The sequence below is a fragment of the Monopterus albus genome, unplaced genomic scaffold (genome assembly GCF_001952655.1).
Source record: "Monopterus albus unplaced genomic scaffold, M_albus_1.0 scaffold307.1, whole genome shotgun sequence".
Lineage (NCBI taxonomy): Eukaryota > Metazoa > Chordata > Actinopteri > Synbranchiformes > Synbranchidae > Monopterus > Monopterus albus.
The window spans coordinates 160,130-177,666 of NW_018128187.1; the positions used below are offsets into that span (position 1 = coordinate 160,130).

Consider the following 17,537-nt stretch of genomic DNA (forward strand, 5'->3'; position numbering starts at 1 on the left):
AGCTAGGCTGAACCAGCGATAACAGTCTTTGGCTGCTTATGGGCAGGGAATATAGGCTGTAAACACCGCACTGACATATTATTGCCCTTTACATTGATATGGTGAATGTATTAGCTAGCTTGTTTACACATGCAATAGCTATGAAGCAACATTTGCATTTATAGGCTTGTCATGATTTTATCCACCTGGCAGATTCCTGGAAAAACTGCGTCACTATGTTCAGCAGCCAGTGACTAACTGCCATATGCAGCCATATGGTGCTGGGTAGGTAGAGTGGAGCAAGGTTTGGGAGATGTTTCATTAAAAACGGCTGCCTGCTGTGACTGAAAACAACAAGAAGTGAAGCAAAAGGCATGAAGTTACAGGCTAGAAAACAAAAACAATGAAGAAAAAAAAAAAGCGGAAAAACAGCAAATTATCAAGGCAACACGATACAATAAATTTATAGTTTTCCCAACTTTTGACAATTTTTGTTGACTTTACATAAGTTTACAAGTTTAGACACAAGTTCCGCCAGCTTGAATCTTCTTGTTCACCTAATTATATTCCTGTGAGGCTAGCTAACAATTCAGTTCTTGTTTCAAAGCAATGCATTTCTACTTTCAACAACCACAGATATTCTTGTTGAATAAACACATAATTCTTTCTTCATTGAGATAAAACACAAAAATGTAAGTCTGGTCTCAAGCACAATACATCTGTTATGCTTGAGACCAGACGTTATTTATAGAGGAAAACCCTTAACTCATATTTACCAGCATGTGATGCTGTGGAATGAACAAGGTTTCAACTAACTTTCAGTTGTGTGGTCTTTATTTATGCTTATTTATTGAGCCTTACAACAGCACTGTTCCTTTATTTATAAAGGAAAGTTTTATCTCACTGAAGCAAGTATTGTGTGTTTATTCAACAAGAATATCTGTGGTTGTTAAAAGTAGAAATACATGGCATTGAAACAAGAATTTAATTGTAATTAGGTGAACAAGTTGGCAGAATTCCTGTCTAAACTTGGAAACCTTGTAAAAGTTGCAGCTTTTTTTTTATTTTTAGAGTGAATGAGCTAAAAGGCCTTGAAGCGCTGGGAGGTAACAACACAACGGGTTCATCGTCATGTCCCCTTTACACTACACAGCCATTCGATCAGTTATTCATGTAAAAATATTGATCTTAATAGCTGTAAAGATGAGGGAACAGTGTAAACTGAGTTAGAAGTGGCAAAAACAAACATAAACTAATCAAATGGTGCAAAAGAAAACATTGAGAAAACCCAAAAATTTCATGGCAACAAACCAGTAACTTTTTGAGTTACCCAATGAAACTTACTGAAGTTTAGGCTTTGAGTTTATCCAACTTGGAATTTTTACTTTTGTTGACATACTCAAACTTTGAGTAAAATATAACTCTACACTATCAAAACCATTTACACAAAGTTGAGATAACTATAAAACCTACAATCTGCATCAAAAAGTTATTTGTTTTTTTTAAATAGTTTGCTCTAGGACAATGATTTGTGTTGCTTATGCTAGCAGTTTTGATTGTTTGTCCTCAAAACAATCCCACAAACTTAAGTGCTTTGCATAATAATGCTGCAGGATGTGTCTGACATGGAGACCTTTCTTCATCATGGCTTTCATCATTTTCATTTTGACCAAAAAGAAAACCTTCTTGGCACAACAAAATTTTTCCCTGAATCACTGATATTTTGTTTCTATGTTCTAACAACATATAACTATTCATGCCAAAGAATATAAGTTGCAGTTTTTACAGTGAAAAAAAGGAAGTAACAAAATGTATATTTAATTATATTTTACCTTGTATCCTTGCTGAAAGATGCAGTAGCTGTGTGGACACTGAGAGGCTGTTTGGCATTTCAGATGTGTGTGTTTGAGAGTATTTTAAGCAAACAAGCACACGAGTGCTCCCGGGGGGTTTATGGGGGTCGGCTCTGCTAATCAAGACAGGTCAAAAGACAGTGCCAAACACAACACTGCAGAGCTAATCCACTTGGTCCTCATCCACCCCTGTCCCATTGCCTTTGTTCGTTGTGTCTTTTAATTTTTTAAAAATATATTCTAATCTATCTCTGTTTATAAATATGTAAATCCGAGGCTGTCTTAATGTTCCATCAGCCTCCCCCCTCATCATCCAGAGTTCTCTACATATTTTCTGTTACTTTGAGTTACCTGCAGTAAATGACTGCTCTCAGTGCTGCTGACAGATGTATAATTACTCTAAGTAGCATTAACTGTCAAGTAGTTTTGGCTGAATGTTAGCCTGGCAGTGGTTTATCCTCAAACATTATCAAAGTCATTCAACTTTGCTACAGTGTTAAAGCTCACAGATATGTGCCTGGTAGCACTGATTCAGGAGGATTTCAGGACTGATGACAATTAAGATTCATGTAATCCTGTTAGGTTAGCACAGAGCTGATTTCATGCTGGCCAGGGCTAAAAGCGGACTCCTGCTGTAGCTCAAGGTATCAAAAAAAAACCTGGTTCAAATACTATGTGAGTCCAATTAGTTCATTTTGTAGCACTGATAGACACTATCTGATGCAAGAGAATGAACATTGGTGCACTTTCCTAAGCCCCAAAGCCCCAAAGCCCCATCATCTTTATAACATTGGTTTAGAATAGCACTAAATGGCAGAGCCAAGAGTGAAAGACTGGACGCCTGTGAAATTGACCCATTACTCTCAAAAGTACTATTTCCTCTTGTGGTATATGTTGACGCTTCCATAATGCACCCAGGCCTGTAAAAAGCCCATTTGATAGCTTTGTGTCCGACTATATTTTCATGTGGTCCATCTCTGACACAAGCATTGTCTCATTTTCCTCTATTTCTTCCACAGGTGGAAAATTCATTACTCTCTTGTTTGATATATAGAACACACACCCATTTCAGGCCCATCTCTTATGAATAGGCTTAAAACACTGCAGTATTGATGTCAGGGTAAATACCTCCGAGCCACGGCCCTTTATTCAATTTATGTCCTGTCAGGGGTATGAGCTACTCTACTCCGGGAGCTGTTTTAAATGTTGCCTGCCAAGTGGAATTACTGTCAAATATTTCACAATGTTGAAATAATGTATAGTCTTATTTTTGGCTGGCTTAAAAGTATTGCAAATGATAAGAGGGGATAGGCAGGCAAATACCACCGTTCACTCATGGAGCAACAAGATATGTGGCGCTCAAACAAAACATATTTAATAGAAACTTACTCATGGGGGAATTTATAGGAATTAACTTATTTAGTTTTTGGAGGTGGCAGAACTGAAAGGATTAACTACATCAGGAGAAAGTTAAACAGTGGAAACGGGATTTGCTTATTACTGCAGATTTAAATGGGCCTTGAAGCCACTGGTGCCACAGTTCAGCAGCCATCAGGTACAGTGACAGCTACTGGATAATTAACTATGGCACAATGAGTAAATCTAATGACTTATGCTGCCAGGTCACTCAAATCACTGCAATCAGATACGATGAACCACACCCACACAGTTGGGATGAAGCATATTAGCAGAGTTTTAGATGTTAATCTAAACAAACTGTAACTGCAGCTTGGACATCTAGTCCTGACATTAATGTTGTTAGTTATTTATCTGTCAATATTTGATTTTAAACAAAAATTTGGAACCAAGTTTGAAGGGCTTATTTCTTTATTACATTAAATCTGCATGACACCAGTCAGAGGTCAAGTGCTGTAGAATAAAGTTTATCCACTCAGATGGTTGTGTGAGTGAGAAAAGCTGATCTTTTTGATGTTTTTTAACCACCTCCCAAATCGTGTTCCTTCGTACCGTTCATTAAAGTGGTGCTTTACTTTGAAAGAGCGGGTTTGGTTTCTGTGCACATACTAGAAAACACAGAGTGCTCTGGAGACCCACTACAGCAACGCTATATTAGTTTCATTGAACACAGAAATAAAAAAATAATAATGTGTGTGTGTGTGTGTGTGTGTGTGTGTGTGTGTGTGTGTGTGTGTAGCTAAAGAGAGAGAGACATGTTAACAGGGTCAACAAAACTGTTAAAATACACTCAAAGATTTAAAGACATCTAATGAAAAGTTTGCATAAATTGTAATGTTAGAGTTGTGCACATTTCCTCCAGCACTATTATAAAGAAAGAAATGGATGAAAACACAAACGGTGAGTCATTAAATGTCATCTTTATTTGAGCTCTGAAAGGTGGTACTCCTGTATTATATAAAGAGAAGCACACCATGCTTACAGGATCCCTGTGTAGGTAAACACAGGTTTAGTCCTCATCATCATTAGCTCTACATGACATCACTAGGGTGTTGGTATACACTATTTGCGCATCTACACAAACGCACACATGGTGCAGGGCAGCTGCTGTGCTAATTTGTTTAGAAGGATTTAATTAGACATTATTAGGGGGAAAACAATGGAGCAGAGGCAGAGTGTTTAACGATGGGACGTCAAAGAGGCAAACCTGTCACGGAACAATAGGCTAATATCCACCCACTGCTTCCCCGCTACTGCTCAATTACTTTACCACACAATAGGACACAGCACACACGCGCACACATCCACACACGAATAAATGCAAGCAGTGAGTGTATTTCCTGATTAGCCCTCAATCTGAACATTCATTCATGACTGAGAGACGGCAGAGGTTTGTGTATTTATGTGTGTGTGTGTTTCTAATTGAGCAGATGATTCACTGTTAAAGGTAGCCGCTCTTGGAGCTTGAAGGCGCACACTACGGCTGCTGTTGTCGTTGGTTGATGGACCTGAAAACCAATTACAGAACAAAATGCAAAGGTATGGCCTGATACTGCTTCAATTCTCACCTCATGCTAATTTCTTCAGATCTCAATCCATTTCTCTCTCAACATCTTCGTGTTCTCCTTCCCTAAAGCCGCTTTATCACCGTGGTGCGTGGCTGCAGTCCAAACTGTGTCCTCTCTGTTATTTTTTCCTTCAAATCTTATTTCACCCTCTCTCTCTTCCCTTCACAGCCACTTCCTGAGAACGGCCAGGGCGGAATTGAAGGTGAACTGGCCCTGGTGTGTTCCACGGTAAGCCAGCAGCAGGGAGCCCGCCTCGGGCCTGTGGCCTGCCGCTGTCAGCTCCGCCGCAGCTTTCTCCACGTCCCAGCCTCCGTCCTCCTGGTGCGACAGCATGTGGGAGCTGAGGGAGGGGTACAGAGCTGAGGAGACACAGCCCACCAGGAGTCCAGCATCCAGGAGCAATGAGAGGAGCTCTGTATCACAGGAGGAAGCTGTCTCCTGGAGGGAAAAGTGAGGAGGGACAGAGTGTAAGCGCGTGTGGTGACAGAGTCAGGAGAAACTTACTTTCTCTTTCAAGTGTTATTGCTTTTTTCATCCCTGGAACCTCAGAAATTGAAAAAAAAGACAGAAATTGAATATGCAGCCAGTCAACAAAAGGCAGGGAAACCCCCAACCTATGCATGTACTTGTCCTGTAACATCTACTGGTTAAAACTGGAGATTTACCAGCCGCAGTGGTCTGCAGACCCAGTGGCCATTGTAGCTTCATGCTGCAACAGTGGTAGTGTTGAGTCTGTGTGTCATTAGTGCATGAAATGCTTGAGGAAACCTGATTAGGGTCAGAGTGTTAGGTCATACCCTGTGTCGACCACCATTCCAGTGGCACATTTCTTCACATACACATCAATTTACATCAGTGAATGGCATGCAATTTCAAACTGCTAAGTGCCGCTGGGGTGACCATCCCTCTGCTTTCTTCTGCAACTCGTTCTACCTCCTCTGCACCCTCTCACCTGTTTGCTGTCTCTATTATTAAACTTGCACTTGCTCAACTATACACGCCTTTAGGTACACACACACAGACAACAGTCAGTCCCTGTCAGGGTATTTCTGGAGCTGAAGCAGATCAATTATAAATGTGGAGCTCATATCTCCTCTTCTGTAGTAGAGAAGAGGAGCAGTTGTGGATGAATTTCTCTCCCTCACCTCTAATATCTCTCATCTCTGTGCCGGCTTTGTTCCCTTCTTCTTCCCTCAAAGGATGACTCATCCATAAAAACTTAAAACCCTTTAAAAATGATCACTTCACTCATGTGATGATTAGTGATCGTAAACATCTCACATGAGAGTTGGGAGACACTGAGCTGCTGTCACTGACAATGACACTCTCCCTTTATGAAATCACACTGTAGTAATGAAGCAGATGTCAAAAACAACATTATCACCATGCGTCATGATTGTTTCTGTAAAAATATTCTGGATTTGAATACATTAACACACTGAAATACAATTTTGTTGCTTTGGTACAGGAAAAAGACAGCCAGGTGATTGATATGCTGTAACAGTTATAGAAATGCATATGACATGCATGACTAATAATTTAATTTCTCTCTTACAGTGAGAGCTAGGATCAGATGACTCATGACAAGCTGGGGAAAGAGGGTCACAGAGAGAGATGTTTTTAATCTTGAGGCAGAGGTGGATGAGGAGGTCATCCGGTTATAATGAGAATTAAGGGAAGGAAAGACAAGAGGGACAGGGAGGCCTAGGAGTTTGGAAAGCGTATGACAGCGAAAGACAGATGGACTAGGACTAAAGAAAGGCATTTCAACGCAAGATGCCAGTTTGGAGCTTTTTGATTTTTGAGCCTCATCAGAGAAGAACAAATATTCTTCATGGGGATTTGTGGAAGTGCAGTGAACACTGACCCGCTTTGAAGCTCGGTAACCTACAAAGATGATCTCAAACTTCACAGGTGAAGGAGTGAGCAATGCACATTTCTCAAACTTATTTCAAACCTATTTATCATTCCTATCAGCTGTGATAACACTACTCAAAAAAAGAATCTCCTGAGATGTGGGAACACAGTGAGAGAACAACAATAAAGTCAGATGAGACAAGAAAACTGTTAGATGATTAGAGATGCTGCAAACAAGCCAACAGTTTCCAGATTTATTTTGAGCCAAAACCAAATGCAAGTGCTCCAGCTAGGGTTAATGGTGCTCTTTCTCAGAAGTGGCTGTTATCCACAGGTTCACCCCAGGGGTGTGTCCTGTCCCCATTATTGTATGTTCCCTATACAGAGTTGTTACAATGACAAGCATCTCCTGAAGATCGCGGGCAACACGTTCTAATTGGTCTGTTCCAAGATGGAGAGGATGATCATGGGCCAGTTTAATGTACATGGGAACAACAACTGACAACAAATTGAGTCTGCAGAGACATTGGATGATTTTATTTTATGTCTTTTATCGAGGCTATTTTATCTTTCTGTATAATCTCTTGGTATGGAGACTTTATTGTGAAAAACTATTTCTAAGGTGGTTAAGCAGCCAGCAAAATAACAGCTTTCTCTGGCAGACAAGCTTTGAGAAAAGCACGGTCAACCCTGTCCAGCACTGACCATCATCTACTGGAGGAATTTATTCTCTTACCCTCTGGGCGGAGATATCGGTCCCCCAGGGTAAAATGCAGCAGATACGGGTTCTCTTGTGTTCCTAGTGCAATTGGGGCATGTAATAAGTCTTGACATCAGCAGTTTACTGTGGTTTTTCTCTATTTGGATTAGGCCCTGTCTGCACTATTCATCGGCACTTTACTATTATATGCACTATATCGGATATTTTAAAGGAACATTTACATTTTATTTTTGGTTGTTTTTACAGTTATTGTTGTGATCAATGGCCCTTGTTCTTTTATGTGCTCATGTTTTCCTCGTCCGCTAGTGCAAATCAAATTTCCCCTCAAGGGACAATAAAGATCTGAGCTCAACTCAACCAGTCATGTAATGAAAAAACAGCAAATACAGTTGGTTGGGGTTTGATGTTTACAACAGACAGTTTGAGCACTGTTTGCCTAAGTTGTCTCTTCCAAATAAGGTTGGCTAACCTGGGGATTAGTATATTTATTTATTGCCCTGTCAGACTTCTGTTCACCAGCACTGACAGCTTACCAGATTATTTCCTGCTCCTCTATTGCTTATGACAGATGTGATGATGAAAACTACAACACCAAGAGTTTACAGACTTGCTAGCAACTTCATGAGGCACAGTTATGATGTTGACGTACTGATATTTAGCAGGTATAATATTTACCGTGACAGCAAAGTGCATGTCATATGCTGTTGCTGGGTGGAGGAAAGTAAACAGCAACCAAGATGGCATATAAAGGCTCCCTGTATGTATGCACAGTTCGGTATTTGGGCTGCAGAAATCTTCCTTAAGGTAAAGTCTGGGTATCACCAGTGTCATTAGGATTCACACTATGAGTGTCTGTAACCATCCAGTAGTTGCTGAAATATTTCAGTCTGGATCACAGTGGTGGTGTTGGACTGACCAGCTGACAGACTGACATTGTCATCCCTAGAGTCCTAGACTCAAAATGTAATAAACAAAAATGATTTTTTAAATATTTCTGCTTTACCTGTGGCCTTGTGGTGCTGTTTGAGGCTCTAAATGTGAATGAATGTGGCTGTACAAATAAATTCAACCTGACATACTAGAACCTAAGATGTGTTTGGTTGTAATGAGGGCTCACACCTACAGACTCCACATGGCTCTGCCTGACACACACATGAAGACCGCTCTACCACATGGTGTCCAAAAATAAGAATATATCTATGTCACTCTGATTTGAAATTTGTGCCATCAGGGAGGGGAAATGCAGGTGCCACTGGTGTGGATGCTTCAGATGATACACATGCAGAGGAGACCAGATTAGAAAGCAAAATACATAAATGATCACACACTGTGATGCCGGGCAAGGATTCACTCTCGCCGCCGTTTACTGCATGTGACCAATTTATGGAAGAACAGGCGCACAGGAATGCTCACTACTGGAAATATACACACATTCTGTCTTTCCTGTATTCCCTGGTCAATTATGGAAGAGAGAAAAGCACAGAACATCACTCAAACATTGGCCTGGTCCTCCATGCACACTACCACACACACACACACCTCCAAGGCTATTACTGTTTGAAGGTGTCAAGAGAAACAGCAGATTTGAGTCTTAGAGTCAGCTGGATTGACAGTCGAGCTGAAAACAGATGTGAGGGAGCAGCAGGGAGATGGAAGGATGGAGGGGAATCTTGATATCACAGTGGAGCAGATAACTTTATGTCCTTCATACAGCATGAACAGTTCTGCCACGCTTCAGACACCGCTGTTCGTCTAAGGTTCACACCTACTGCAAGTATGCAGCATATGACAGACACTCACTCCTCATATGCTTTTCCCCTACAGCTACTTAAAATATATTATTCTAAGACAATAATTATGAATAATTCATTTATACTTCTTAATACTGTGAAAACACATGAAAATATGATGGGGATGGGTGATCATTCAATATTTTCATTTAGCAATTTTCAGTTGAACAACATCACGACAATACGATCATATCATAGTATCGTTCTGCAGACTTCTGTTGTCTAAGTTATTTACTGGTGACGTGATTAAAAGAATAATTTAACACAGAGTTAGACAAAAAAGATCACTGCCACTCTCATACTGTATCTGTCCATTAAAGATGCAGCTACTTCCAGAAGATGATAAGATTATCTTGGCAAAGAGATGGCGCTCAAAGGAAAACAACTAACGTGTTTCTATCCAAAGGTATCTAACTCTTCTGCCAGCACCTCTACGGCTCACTAATTAACATGGTGTAACAAGTGCGGTGGTTTTACGACACCCAAAGCATGTGGCTTGTCTTGTTTTTTGTTTTCAAGTTAATGACTGTGTGATGCCTGTTACAACTCAGGTTTTCCATGTAAAAGGCAGTTACAACGCCATCCTCAGAGTCAAACCTTCTATCTACTCTACCTCCTACAAACCGGTACAGTATATTCCTCCATGCTCCTGTGATTTCTCCCTCTTTCACCCCTCATTCTCTTCCTCTGACTTTCCCATGTAGTCTGGCCTTACCTCGCTTTTACAAACAGTTCAGAGCAAACAGTATCTGATTGAGGAGGGAATATATCCATCATACCTTCCTTCCTTTCTCAAAGGTCAACAGCTTGGGGAACATGAAAACCTGTCCTGGGGTGCAAGTATTTTTGTCCACAGACGTGTGTGTGTGTGTCAGGTTAAAAGCCATCTAAGTCCTCTCTAAAGGTTCAAACAACACCTTGCCTGTCTTTTCAGTGAAGAGAAAACAAGAGGCATTTTCTATCTAGCATGTGTGTGTGTGTGTGTGTGCATGTGCGCTTACACTCACAACTGGCATTTGCTGTTGAGTGAACGAACAAACACTCAGCGTGGCAAGAAAACTGACACATCAAACTGCAGTCATAACATATCCAGCAGCCCTCTCGCTCTTGCTATTACCTTCTCATCTCTTAGCGTCTTGCCCTACCAAAGACAGCCAAGGTTGTCTATCCTGCTTGTTTTCACTGGCTTCTAAACTAAATGTTGCCCAATTGGTCTGGTCAATTTTCCACGCCCTTGTCTTCTGTTCTTGCTCTGAACATTTCTCATTTCCTGTTTACATCTTCCTCCACCCTGCCTTACTCCCTCAGCTAAACCAGGATGAGAGTTTAATTGGAATTACCATACATGCACAGTGCCTAATCCATAATGCATGGCCAAGGCTTCTTTTATCATTTACATCATAAAGCTTCCTTGGATTGCCAGACACCACACACCTATCTCCTTTCCTCCTCCTCCTTTCATCCTTTCTCTCCTTCCCGAGGCTGTTCTTTCCATCCCTCCATCCCAAGTGTCTCGAGGCTTTGGTGGTGCACCAAATTGTGTGCACACTCACACAATACCGAACACTCCTTGCTTAGCACTTGACGTGTTTGAAACTGACAGAAGAAGAGGCTGTGTAGCCAAAAAATAAAAATAAGAGAGGCCTATGACACACATGAGCAAACACACAAACACAGTGAGCAAATCAGGGATCAACATAGTGAGTTGTATGCAAACACAGCTACTGTAGATGAACAGGTCCAATATGGCACAAAAGTTGTAAACAAGGCCACACAGACAAGCAATTAGACACATAATCACTCAATCAAACACAAATACACACACAGGCCTGTTATCTTCACTCCAGTGAGCAGATAAACAAGGTGTACTGTATGTGTCAAGTACACACGCCTATAAATTCAAATAAAACAGGTAATAAAAAAGTAAGAGGAGGAGGGGTTGTTTAATGAACTCATCGCTTCATAAACCCCTCCCCAAACCAACATGTATCCAATCATAATTTAGAAAACATGACATCTCAGGTCTGATACACTGGATAGTAGAAGTAAATACACCAAGAGTACAAAAAAAGTGCAAGAAACCGGATCTGCTCTAATGCCAACGGGGCTGTTAACATGTACTGTATAGCTAACTAATGTTCTTACTACAGTAAAGCTAAGGGAGAGGGAAGTTATGATGAAGGGTCAGTTATTTATAGTTAAAAACAGTAAAAGAGTTAAAGACAAACAGGTAGAACAGCTGGCTGCTAGAACCTTTCATAGGGCAATCTGTAAGCATGTGTGTTTGTGCACGCATGCAGCAGGATCTATAGCATTTATGCTGCACGGTACACTGACAGCTCATTCATATTGCCAGGGCAGCTCTTATCAGCCCCTTATCCCTGTCTCCCATTAGTCAGGCTGGAGTTAACTCCTGGCTCCCTGCTCCACTGCTCCCCCCTGCTCCTCCTCAGCCCATCTATACATCTTCACTAGGACGAGCAGAGCAGAAAAGGAAGGACAGGCACAGAAGAAATGATGGGTGTGATGGGTTGTGAATAAGCGAATGACTTTGAGGAAAAAAAATAAAAGGCGGAAAAAGGGAGGGGAGAGATGACATGTGTTTCTTTTCCTAGTAAAAAGTCTGCTTGTCTGTACTGCATTTTCCTGCATCATTAAGAACAACACAACCTCTTCTACATTACCTGCTTTGTCTCACGTTCACTTTCATCTACACTACTCCATTTCCCCCAGCGCCCAATGTGGTTGTCTCTAACGTGGCATACCTATTAACCCACGACATAGGAGCAAAGCAAGAAAGTAAATATGAAGAAAAATGGCACACACATCAAAACACATTATCTCACACTGTAACCAAATAAATAACTTTCTCATTTACTTACTGTATCAAGTGATTTTCTATATCATCACTTTAATTAAAAACTAATCTCTCCTGTTTTAAGAGGGGTTGATCCAGAGGAAAACAATGCACACAGCATCTATGACACCTGTTACACACGTCATTTTCATATACTTAGTCCACCTCAGGCTCGTTATTGCAGACATGAGAACGCAGGTAATTAAACTTGTCACACAGTTTTCTATCGTAAGTTAATTCTGCCTGGTATGTTGGAGTAAAACCTGTGACAAAAACAAAGGACAGCACAGTAACAACAGTATATATAAACTGAGTAAAAATCCTTTAAAAAGTCTATGGAAACCACAAAGACTATTCTTGACTTGGTACGAACAAACCTTGGCAAATGCACACACTCACAAATCTCTCCCTCACCTGAATAAAAGCACACAAAGGCAGACAAATATACACCTACAACCACAGGCATACAACTCCACAGCTGGCACCAGCCAACACATTATCAGATGTATTAGATGAAAGACGATTTCTCTCTGTCTCTGTTGATGTTATCTTCCGATGAACAATGTTCTGTGCTGCTCCAAACACGGCCCTGTTCATTCAGCTCTTAGGTGGTAGAGAGGAAGATTATTTCTCAGAGCAGTGTGACACGCTACTTGTCTTACTCTGTTCATATAACTCCTCTCTAACGCTCCCTGATTTATCTTTTGTCTTACCCCTCTTTAGTCAGACTGTGCACTCTGCTCGGCCCGTTGTACCTCAGCCACTTTCTTACTTTACATTTTCATGCATTTGCTCTGTCTTTGTAATTTCCCTTCCCGTCCTATTTCTCCCTGTCACTTCCAACAACCATTCCTCCCCAATTTCATTTCCTCTTCCCACATCTAAATTGCATATCTTCTGTCTTAACACCTTCGATACCCCGTCTCCCTTATTTCTGCTCTCCTTTCTCTGAGCGATAAAAGCAGCGTGTTGCTCAGGTGTTTCGATAGAGGAGCTTTAATGTTTCATTTAATGGGGACTCTGTCACTTAAGAGTGAGGCTTTCTCTTATCTGATCTGGGAACAAAGAGAGGGCCTGCTGGGTCTGAGAGGCCTACTTTGTGACATCAGCTTATCTGACTGGGAAACAGCGGAGTGAGGCCCACACAGTCTTAAATGATTACACTCTTATCTGACTGTGGCTTCCCAAAACTGGAGGAGAGTTAAGTTTTATCATTTTGGGTTCTTTTTTTTTTCAGGAAAAAGACAAGACTTCCCCTTCACATCTTCATCAGTGTTCTTCTTTCCCATTTGAATTGTTTGGTTTCCACCTCACAAGTTCTTTCTCACACTTTTCATACAGTGTGAGAAATGTTTGATACAAAACATTCATATAAAACATTTCAAAACTGCACCAACTTCTTAGATGTCAGGAGTTTTTGCTTTTTTTTTCCTATTTTTGTAAAGTGAAAACTTGGATTGCTTATTGTTGGTTGGATGAGGACAGGGTTAAGGTTTGGGGCTCTAGGAAGTTGTGTTATGCATTTTTCACTATTAATATAACTAAAATGACCAGGTATTAAAAATAAAGAGATACCTGATAATAATAAAATTAATCATTAACTGAGCCTTAGTTTTTGCACAAAGTGGAACCTGTAGACTGTGACAATGACACTTACTGCTGTCATGCTGTTGATCTGATCCAGAGTCAGCTGCAGAAGTTGCTCATCACCACTTTCGGCCATCAGTTTGAGTGCAGGCTGCTGGAAGCTAGGCTGATTTTGGAGCAGCAGGGTGGCTATGTGTCTGATACACTGGAGAGAGAGAGAGAGAGAGAGAGGTGGAGGGGTAGATGGATGAATAGATAGATGTGTGGATGAAGAGATGAAAGGGGGGAGAAAGATAAAAGCAAAAATGGGGTGAAAATAGGAAAATGTAATGAGACAGTAAAAAGAGGAAGGGAAAAGAAAAGGGGACCGAGAGAGAGAGTAGGCAAGAACCAGTGAAGGTTAATCTATGTGTATATGCTGTACAGACATGCAGACACATAATACTTTTAAAAAGGTCCTCACACACACGCACACACCAGACACACACAGTCCTGTTGTAGTCCCATCCAGTAATATATGGATATCACAATCCAATCTGACTCCCCCATGCTCTGGCAGTTTCATTCCAGCAGATTCAAATTAAAGCTGTTCTTCTCCACCTCCTATCCCCTTCCCACACTAATATTAGACAGCCAGGCAGACACTAGCCTATTCACACTGAATAGCATTAACACTAAACTAATATCACAGTCAGCTGGCGCTAGACATACAGAATGGCATTAGGCTTACCACTTTCATGGTGCTCAGCAGGGCATGAATAGCATTAGGGGCCATCAGATATCAAAGAGCAGCTAGTGCCTATAGCACATTGCAAAAAGCACTGAGCTGTTGCTAACACATTGCTGTGGGTTACATGCTTAATGGGTTTAGGCTCCTGCATTAAGATATGGGCCAAAACGGTGCCACCACAGTGAGGTTACACTGACTCCAAACAAGCTTAGTCCCATATGCTAGATGACAGTGGTGATTCTGTAACATACTGTACAGAGTATGGGATGAACTGAGAACGTAGCAAAGCCAGATTTCATGTCAGTGTATTGTTTTCACTTTAGATTTATCTTAAGACCTAAATCTTTGACTTCCAGACTAAATTATTTTACTGTGATGCTGTAAAAAACAAAAAAAAAAGAAGACTACACTCATTCATAAACAATTAATGCAGCGTTTACTGTTTACCTGCACGGGGAGCTTGTGCTTGGTGTTATACAGGGATCGCACCATGCTGACTACCTGCTGTGCCATGTCTAATCTGACCTCTGTCCCCTGGCAGAAGGTCAGCAGGCCCGAGGTCAGCACCACCCAGGGGTTACGCTCCGACTCTGCCCTGGAGACAGACAGCAAAACAGGGCTGTGAATACGAATGCACATGTAGTCTTGTGCCTTCTTCTCAGGACGCTCCGACTCTGCCCTGGAGACAGACAGCAAGACAGGGCTGTGAATACGAATGCTCATGTAGTCTTGTGCCTGCTTCTCAGATGAACACATACCTGCATGTGAAAGTATGTGAAGTACAGTATACAGTGGAAGTACACATCTATAGTATTAGTACAGTACACAGGAACATACAGTATCTAGTAAAACCGAAACAACTTTACATAATTAAATTACTGTAACGTTGTTCATCCATTACTGCACAGCCATCAGAAGGTCATCCTGTTAGACAATCAGGTACAGCAGCTACTACAATACGTAAAAAAATACTGCATGAAAATGTACATTATGAATTATATACATCTAACAACCACATAAGAGTAACAGCATCATCATGTATTAAAATCACAGGCGGGTGTGAAAGCAGCATGAAAGTGAGGGGGAAAGATGTTTGACCACAATACTCCTGCAGCTCATATTAAACGTGTGCATACTGCATATGTTCTTTCTCAGTGAGAACACAAGGGACCAGCAGAGGCAGGTGTAACTGTGTCTACACACAGTCCTTTTTGAGCTCTTCAAGACCTTTGCTAAAGTCTTCAGAATAACTAATTAGCTCCCAGCAAGGCCAGTAAATGTCAATGGCACCAATGAAACACAACAGATCTTTATTAGTACATATGAGATATAGGCTAAAAAGATGGAAACCACAGTGCAGCACATCTGTTAATTAGATCTTGGTTGATGGATCCTATTGAACTTATCAATTTTATGACCATTATCATAGGCAAATCAAGGACATGATGCGATTTTAAAGCCACTAAAACTCTGGCTACCAGTATGTTATGTGGTTATGGAGGTTGTAGCTCTTACTGCACAGCCAAGGTTTCATATCTGTGTCAAGAGAATCAAATCACATCATGGAGCCCTGGTGAAGCTGTAAAAATAATATATGAAAACAATTTAAGTTTAGTTAGAACAGCACCGTCACTCATTTGGAGAAACAAGCAGCAAAGCACCGCTGCAAAGGAAGAAATGTGTTTCCAGTGGTTAGCATAATAGGCGTCGACATGTTAGCATTGCTCTAAGTTACATATGTGACAAACATAACAAGCTGTGCATTAAATATTGCTGAGAGAGAGAAGGAAAATGAGGAGATTTGAGATGAGAGATTGAATCTGATATGAATTTTGTGCTTTGTTGCCCTCTGGGTGTTTTCACACGATAAAGTGCAGATGATAACATGCTGATAAATCCTTGGTTATATGATAAGAAATAGAAATCCTAAAGTCGTTGAAGCCTGATGTCAGATTAGGCTGCTGAAGTGTGTCTTAGGAAAGCATGTTAGAATAAGAAGGCCCTGTGGTAAAACAGTATGTGTCTATCTCCTAAAGAAGAGAGTGTGCAAAAGAGACTGAGACAGCTGAGAGGACAGCAGAATCTCCTGTGAGTGTCTGTCAGTAAAGAAGACAACTTTCCATCCAGCTACCGCGGTGCCTTATCTTGACAAGCTGCTTCACCTTCGGATAATGTACAGCAGCCATGGGAGTCCAGTTGGGCTGCAAGGCACATGGCTGCTCCCTGTGTTTTTACCAGGGACCCGGGAAGTACTGTATTCAACCATGAGTGTCTCTGTGCTTGCCATATCTGTCACAGGGTGCAGTGTGAGTCACAGCCAGCCCCCATTCGTGCTTTGAATCATGACGCAGTTTCTGCAGACAGGCTAAAGGATAAGCGTTTGAGATGCAACACTCAGTATAGCTCCCTAAACAGCCTCTTGTAGTCTTACTGAAACAAATCATCAGTCTACAGACACACACACACACACACACACACACACACACATGCAATAAACATACTTTCATCCACAGTAAAAACCAGAATTAACTGCTGAGACAGACAAGTGTTTAATGTTAACCACACACCAAGAGATAAAGACTTCAAGTCTTCACATCTTATATGTGCCATTTTAAGTTATCTGGGTTTTTGTGTCCCAAATGAGTGTGTCAGATGCAGCAGCCGTTGCAGATACGCACAGTAAAACGCACCGTTAGCACAGCTCAGACCTGAATTTCAGGCTTTGTGCTTCACCAGTGTGGTTAGTTTACATACGCATGTAGCAGAAATTACACCGAGCGATTTACACTAAATTACGACAACGAAAGAGAAAAGGGATAAACAAAACCCACAATCAGAAACCGAGGTTCATGCAGAATGAACAATCCAACAAAGCCACCAGTCTAACTCACCTACACACATCTGTGTGCATGTCCACTTAAGTTTCTAAAAACTACTAGAGAAGAACTCTACTGTTTCAAACACAGTTTGCTTTGACTGAGCTAGAAGAATAAACTCAAGATACAGCAGCGTAGCCCTGTATTGTCCCAGTGGTCCTCAGAGTACTGCTCACTTTTAACAGAAAACAATGGGGTAGGAGAAGAGCAATCACATCATTAGGAACTTATCAATAATACAGCCAACACTGGCTAAGGCTCATAAGACACCAGCTGGTGCAAGAAGCCCAGAGCCTGAAGCTT

At 41.2% G+C, this 17,537-nt stretch overlaps 1 protein-coding gene across 1 annotated transcript in view; it reads right to left on the reverse strand.

The window, feature by feature from the left end:
• Positions 1–4,120: 4,120 nt before the first annotated feature.
• The window catches only part of nbas (NBAS subunit of NRZ tethering complex), a 143,625-nt gene continuing 130,208 nt past the window's right edge, over positions 4,121–17,537 (reverse strand). The window contains exons 51-53 of the mRNA XM_020623650.1: positions 14,806–14,953; positions 13,699–13,833; positions 4,121–5,254 (exon numbers count right to left, since the gene is read on the reverse strand). Of these exons, the coding sequence (XP_020479306.1) occupies positions 4,979–5,254; positions 13,699–13,833; positions 14,806–14,953 (559 nt within the window). The 3' untranslated portion in view covers positions 4,121–4,978. The remainder of the gene's footprint in view (positions 5,255–13,698; positions 13,834–14,805; positions 14,954–17,537) is intronic.